General features: G+C 48.5%; 1 protein-coding gene across 1 annotated transcript; it reads right to left on the reverse strand.

Annotated features, from left to right (window-relative positions):
- Positions 1-989: 989 nt before the first annotated feature.
- Positions 990-6,377, reverse strand: LOC116834944 (phospholipase A2 inhibitor and Ly6/PLAUR domain-containing protein-like). The gene is made up of 5 exons (XM_032797369.2): positions 6,317-6,377; positions 5,458-5,565; positions 4,366-4,518; positions 2,250-2,387; positions 990-1,454 (listed from the first exon to the last, which is right to left on the reverse strand). The coding sequence occupies exons 1-5, from the start codon at positions 6,375-6,377 to the stop codon at positions 1,237-1,239; spliced, it is 678 nt and encodes a 225-aa protein (XP_032653260.1). The 3' UTR covers positions 990-1,236.
- Between the last annotated feature and the right edge of the window lie 981 nt (positions 6,378-7,358).

The raw sequence follows: 7,358 nt of genomic DNA on the forward strand, positions 1-7,358 counted from the left end.
GGAAAAAGGGAGAGAGAAAGAATATGGGCTTGTCTACACTATAAAGACACTACAGCAGCAGAGGGATTTTCCAATTAATGTAGCTAGTCCATTTCCCCAGGCTGAAACAGCTAGGTCAAATGACACATTCTTCCATGGACCTAGCTACATCTACACCAGGTGTTAGGTGGGCATATCTATGGCGCAGCAGAGTGTGAATATTTTCACATTCCTGAGCAAAATAGAGTAAGAAGGGAGGGAAAAGAGAATTCACTCCCATGAGGCACCATGGTTAAGTATTCCCATGAAGCACAAGAGGAGTAACTGTGTTGCATCATGGGAGATGTAGGCCTACCAGCGAGACCAGTCTCTAGAGACTGGATGAGAGAGGCACATGTACTAGAACTCCCATGAGGCGTCACGGCAACGGAAATATTCCAGCTTCCAAATCTCCATCTGAAAAATAAATCAAAATTTTCTGCCAAACAAAATTTAAAATTCTGGGCCCAAAAAAAAGAGAATTTTTTTTTGTTTTCACATTCATCAAATTTTCTAAGGAAGCGCTGACTTGCTTTTCACTCTGACAGGGAAGTAAGGTGAGAGGCAGCTTGGAACAGACGCTGGGTCTGGACGATGGGATGGCTCACTTGCTAATTGCCTTGTTGTCTTCATTTCCTCTGAAGCATCTGGTAGCCAGGCTGGGCAGGGATGGTGGCCCTAGCCTGTGTTTGCCAGAAGCTGGGAATGGGTGACAGAGGGGTCACTTGATGATTCCCTCTTCTGTTCATTCCTTCTGGGGCGCCTGGCATTGGCCACAGTCAGAAGACTGGACACTGGGCTAGATGCACCGTTGGTCTGACCCAGTGGGGCCATTCTTATGTTCTTATGGTACTGGCCATTGTCAGAAAACAGCAGATTGGGTGTGATTGACCTTTGGATGGCTCGTTCTTATAGGGTTATGCAGAGGGAGTGACCCCCACAAAACAGTGCTGTGCATGCTGGGAAAATCCTTCCGCCACCTCCCCTTGACAAGAAACAAGCAGACACCTGAATGATTTCAATACCATTTTTATTCAACCCACTGGATTATTGATTCACCCATTTTAAGGCCGTCTGTGGCTGATGTCCCGCATAACTGACTCACACCCCTGTATAGAGCCCGACAACCTGTGATGAACTCATCTCTCCAAAGGCACCCCTAAATCCCAAGGGGTGGTGGGGGGGAGGTTCTCCAGGATCATGCAGACAGAGTGCAAATCAGGACAGCTGTTTCACCAGGAGCAGCACGGCCAACGTTGGGAAGAACGCCAGGGCATGAACAGCAGCGTTAGAGCCCTTGCTGGTACCCGGAAGGCAGTCGGCTTTGGTCAGCGTATATGTCTGCTGGGAATAGTAGAAGCTGCCATTGATTTTCAGCTCACAGGCGCTCGGGGTAGCGCAGCCTTTCAAGATCAATGTGGTGTTAGTGTTGTTAACTGCAGATGGAAATAAACGAGAGATAAGAATCAAGAATGGCCTGGCCTTTTCGTCTCGTCCCCTCCCCACCAGCCTGGGCCACAGAGCCTTGCCAATAGCCCATTTTGAGGGGTCAGTTTCCAGCCTGACAAACCGTTGGAAACACTTGGTTTTGAGTCGACCCAGAATGGGCGGTTTTCGGCAAAATGGAAACAGTGACAAAAGTGAGTTACCTTTGGGGTTGAAAGGGAATGTTATGTTTTGTTGGAGGTTTTTCCAAGGGGCTCTTAATGCTTTTTTAAAATATAAAAACTGAATTGGAACATTTTGGTTTTTTCCAGCAAAAACAATTTGGCAAATTTGACACAAATTCTCTAAATGCTTCAGTTGGCCCAAATCAGCCCTAACCCACTAGACCTCACTCCTGTCCCAGAGCTGGTGATGGAACCCAGTAGTTCTGGCACTCAGCCCCCGGCTCTAACCATTAGACACCGCTTCCCTTTCTCAGCTCGGGATAGAATCCAGGAGTCCTGGCACCCAGCCCCTGGCTCTAACCACTAGACCCCATTTCCCTCTGACAGCTTGGGATACAACCCAGGGAAAACTAGGACTCCAAATATTGAATCTCATAAACCTTCAATGCTGAAAAACAGGGGCCCATATCAATGAAAATAAAGGTGTCACTCAATAAACTTCACCAGTTGTACGATTAGGGAATTCTGGATTTCACCAGCTCTGGTAGGAATTCCCAGCTGCCTGGGAGAACTCAGGTCAGTTCCCAAGATCCAGCCAGACTATATGTTTGGCAGAATTACCAGGTGTCCCAGCAAAGTCGATACAACGATCCTGAGAGCCCATACAGGCGACGTTCACGCTGTTCTTGCACTGGTCAACGTTTGGCTCATTGCAGGCTCCGCACTGCAGCCCATTCTTGGGTGAGCTCTTCGGTGGCACTGGGAACAATCGGAGGAGGAACCATGGGTCAGAATTTCAGGACACAAAGAGGTTCATGATGGAGAATCAACAGAACTATCCACCCCCACGGCTAGAACTCTCAGCCAGGATCTCCTCATCTCTCCTCTCGATTCCCGCAACAGCCGCTCTCTGGCTTTGACCAATGCAACCTGGCCCTGTGTCAAGGTTTTTTCCCCCACTTTGAACTTTAGAATACAAAAAGTGGGGACATGCATGAACACTTCTAAGCTTAATTACTAGCTTAGGTCTGGTACGCTACCACCAGCCAGAATTTAGTGTCTGACACACTTTCTGTTCCCCTAAAACCTTCCCTGGGGAACCCAGATTCAAACCCTTTGGATCTTAAAACAAGGAGGAATTAACCATCTCCCTCCTTTTCCCCCCAGACTTTCCCCTCCCTGGGTTGCCTTGAGAGGCTTCACACGGATCCAAACTCCTTGGATCTTAAAACAAGAGGGAATTAACCATCCCCTCCTCCTTTCCCCCCTGGGTTGCCTTTGAGAGGCTTCACACCATCCAAACTCCCTGGTGAGTTCAGACCATCCCCTCCTCCCCCAGACTTTCCCCCCAATCCCTTGGATCTTGGAAAACAAGGAAAATCAATCAGGTTCTTAAAAAGAAAGCTTTTAATTAAAGAAAGAAAAGGTAAAAATTATCTCTGTAAAATCAGGATGGAAAATGCTTTACAGGGTACTCAGATTCATATATTCATATAAACCAGAGGGACCCCCCCCAGCCTTAGATTCAAAGTTACAGCAAACAGACCTAAAAATCCTTCCAGCAAAAAGACACATGTACAAGTTGAGTAAACAAACATAAGACTAATCCGCCTTGCCTGGCTACTACTTACAAGTTTGAAACATGAGAGACTGATTCAGAAAGATTTGGAGAGCCTGGAATGATGTCCTGTCCCTTTCAGTCCCGAAAGCGAACAACGAACAAAAAAAAAAAAAGCACAAACAAAGACTTCCCTCCACCAAGATTTAAAAGTATCTAGTCCCCCCATTGGTCCTTTGGTCAGGTGTCAGCCAGGTTCACTGAGCTTCTTAACCCTTTACAGGTAAAAGAGACATTAACCCTTAACTATCTGTTTATGACCCTGTTCAACTGCTGCTGCAAAAGTTCTCCAAGCCTGTCACTTGGCCCATGGCACCCAATTCTTTATGTCACTCCCTTTTTCCCATTGCATCAAGCATAAGCCAAATGTCCCACCGGAAAATCAATTTTTTTTCTATGGGAAATTCCTAAATGAACATTTTCAATTTGCTGCCACCTGATTTTCATTCTGGTTTTCAAAAGCTTTTCAGCTTTCGAGGCCAGCGGGCTGTTTTTTGCCAGCGAATGTAATAGACGGAATGAAATCTGTGTTTTCGGATGGTTTTTCCTGTAACATTTCCAAATGTCTCCAGTTTCGGGAAAAGGTGCAGAGCAGTTAAAGGAATAAAAATGAAATGAGGCATCTCCAGCACTTTGTAACTTTGCCAGCATTGGCGACATTTGCAAGCATTAGAGAGAGGAAAAAGGAGAAAACTGGAAATAAGTCAAACAACCCCTGGGGTTTATTTAGTTACAAAATGCCAGAGCAAGAGAAAGAAGAGGGGGTGGGATGTGGGAGACCCAGGTTCAAAAGGGGGATGACCAACATTGACTTTTTAAATTTCCAGTAATGTCTGCAAATATTTTAGCTTAAACTCGAGTTGAAACAAAATTTGTTTCCGATTTTTCAGCGCTGCCACTGAACCAGAAAAACAAAATCAGTCTCTCTTCATTGTGGCAGGGGATGAAATGGGACCAGTCTGAGTTTTTGTCAAACAACATTTCATACAAGCAAAAATGTAAAGCTCGAGTTTGAATCCTGTGAAACAGAAACAGTTTTAAAATTTCAAATGTTCTCAGGCAAATTGTTTTCCCGCCTGTTGAGAGCTGTGCCTGCGAATGGCTGCGCCTGGCATGTACCGGCCACGGTTATATTCAGGCTGCAGTTGTTGCTTTGAAAACACATGGAGCTGGTCCTCACTTGTTTGTCAGGCCCGACGGTCAGGCTGATGAAGTTTGCACGGCAGGTAGTGCTGTCCTCCATGCAAGCTTTGACGGTCACCTTGTCCTTTCCTAGGTGCAGGGGAAAACAAAAACAAAATCAGCCTCCGTGTGTGCACGCACATGTGACCCACAACTCCGTCCACACTCCCAACAAGTCCCACCCACTCAGAACACCCACCTTTCCTCACACAACCCTCCCCCAGCACACAAGCCCTCTACAACACACACACACAGACACAAACACCACAACTCTCTCCACAACACGCACACCCCCCCCACAACCTTTCCATCCACACACCTGATATAACCCACACACACAGACACAAACACCACAACTCTCTCCACAACATGCACACACACCCCACAACCTTTCCATCTACACACCTGATACAACCCACACACACAGACACAACACATACACCCACACCTTTCCCCACACAACCCTCCCCCACCACACACAAGCCCCTGCCTCACAACAAAGCCCACCCCACACATAGCACCCACATACGCAACCCTTCCCTGAACCATGCACAACCTCCCACAACACCCACACACACACCCTCCAACCACCCCAATACACAGAACTGCCCCTGCACCTTATACAACCCACTACTCCATAACCCCAGAACTGACATAACCCACCCCCATAATACACATCCCCCACCCACAACAGCCCCCACCACTCAACATGTGCCCCACCCCACAGCACCCAACCCATACACTCTACACAACCAACCTCGAACATCCACACACCCAACTCTCCCCCACAGCACCCACCCCCACACCACACAGCCTGTACCAGACACAACCCTCTCCCACCACACACACACACACACACACACGCACGCACATAACCCCCCACACCTTATTTATTTCTCACCCTAATGAAGCAACCCAAAAAGGCCCTGAATTTTGACTAATCCATTTGGGGTAACAGCATCATGGGCTGGCTGAAAGTTAGGCAGGTTTGTGGGAGGGAAAGGGGAGCTCCAGGCCCCTCTCTCTCACCTGAGAAGACTGTTTCCAGAGTGAGAATGCAGGTCCCCTCTGTGCAGTTCTGCACACTGGTAGGACAATTTGCCTGGGACTTGAAGACTGGGCAAACTGAACATGAATCTGTAGGAAGAAACACCAGGGGTCCAAGGTTAATTCTGGTAGAAAGATCCTGCCCTTCTTCCCTTGTTTTCCTAAGGGTTTATCCTCATTGGGGAATTTACAGGTGTCAGTAATCCAGATTAGTTGAACCAGATTAAGTCCCAGTGTAGACACTCAGTAACATCAATTTAGGTGACTTTACGGTGGAGGTGAACAAAACTGAATTAAAGCCACTTTTAATCTGCATTAACCAAATGGGTGAATTTAAACTGGTTTGGTTAAAGTCCTCTGTGTACACTTTCTTTGGGATTAAAGTGGCTTCATTCAGTTTAGTTTAATTCACTTTGGAGGTAAATTAAGAAACTGAATTAAGGTCATTTATATTCCAAATTAAGTGGGTTTAATACAGGTTAAAAATCACACCTTTGTTTAATTTGGATTAATTTTCCAGAGTGTCCGCCTGCAGGCAAGGCCTTTGATGAGAGAATGATCAGGGGGAACTTGACAGAGGGTTACAGTGCAATGGCTGAAGGGTAGGTGGCGAGGCCGGTCAGTCTGAGCCTGAGCGGTTTACACGAAGGCCATTTGCACAATTGGCACAAAGGAGCCATAAAATGGGTATGAGTTACTGGGGCCAATAGGGTAACACTGGGGTAAATCAGGAGTGACTCCAATTTAGCCAGTCGGGTGACACTGGAGTAAATCAGGAGTGACTCTGCTGGAGCCAGTGGTTGAAAAGGATAATTGTGAAATGCGCGGCTCAGAGACTTACATTGGCCATTAGCTGAAGCTACGAGCAAGGCCAGAAGGCTGAGCACGAGGGAGCCCTGCATGGCGACCGGGAGAGTGTGGCGCTGGGCTAGGAGCCGGACTGGACTCTTGTTTGCCTTGGATGCACCAAACTCTTCAGTCACTGTGCGCATGTGCTGGGGAGAAACACAGGAAGTGGAGAGCTCTGGGATTCCATGCCCTGGGGGGTTGTAGGATTTACTAGAGAAGCTGCCCCTCTCCTGCCCAGTCTAAGCTTGCGACTCATGGCAATGAACGAAAGTGGCATCTCTAGCCCTGGGAACCGGCCTTAAAGGAAGCTGAGTCTGCAGCAAGGAGACAGGTGCTAACAGCACCAAATCCTCTTGCTGGGAGGTGGCACCATAACATGAGTTTAAGGCTTTGAATCCAGAACAATCACCCGCAAGAACTGAAAGCAGAGGGAGACGAAGCAGGCTGCTCGCTGAGGTACAGAGAGCCAACCTTCCCCACCTGACTCTAAGCCAGCTCTCCATGGACCGCGTCCAGGCACACACACTGCCCTGCAGAGCCCGCAGCCTGCTGCGGGACCAGGAAAGCCCCTTCCCCAGGGATAGCAAATCACTGAGCATTGCAACACCGTTTTCAATACAGCCCAGCAGACGCCAGCTTGGCGATGTGCAACCTGCCCCGTGTGTGTGTGTATATTGGAGTGCACAGGGTATCCCAGGCACTAAGGGGAACTGGGCCCAAAGGGGGTGTCGGCCCTGCAGGGAGAGGGGTGAGGTCCAGTTCTGGTCGATGGACATGTGCTGGCTTTGACCCGGCTAGTGCATTACAGATAGAAGTGACACACAACTTCCACACACCCCTCCCATACACAACCGACACACAGACAGCCTCCCCTGTGACCCCTCCCACACACAACCTCCTCCACTTCCCCACAACCCCCACAGCCCTCCCATACACCCGTCCCCCACACACCCCTCTGTCTCTTCCCTAGCAATCCCCCACACACCTCCCTATTACACAACCCACCCACTCCTCTCCCCACCCACACACCCCAC

Source organism: Chelonoidis abingdonii, chromosome 11, assembly GCF_003597395.2.
Source record: "Chelonoidis abingdonii isolate Lonesome George chromosome 11, CheloAbing_2.0, whole genome shotgun sequence".
Lineage (NCBI taxonomy): Eukaryota > Metazoa > Chordata > Testudines > Testudinidae > Chelonoidis > Chelonoidis abingdonii.

What these genes read in the sequence shown, in the direction of transcription:
- LOC116834944 (XM_032797369.2), bottom strand. Translation starts at nt 6,377, where the DNA reads ATGCAGGGCTCCCTCGTGCTCAGCCTTCTGGCCTTGCTCGTAGCTTCA. An exon ending in AGCTTCAGCTAATGGCCAAT is followed by an intron (nt 5,566 to 6,316) that starts GTAAGTCTCTGA and finishes TTCTTCCTACAG; the next exon opens with ATTCATGTTCAGTTTGCCCA. An exon ending in CGACTTTGCTGGGACACCTG is followed by an intron (nt 1,455 to 2,249) that starts GTAATTCTGCCA and finishes TTCCATCTGCAG; the next exon opens with TTAACAACACTAACACCACA.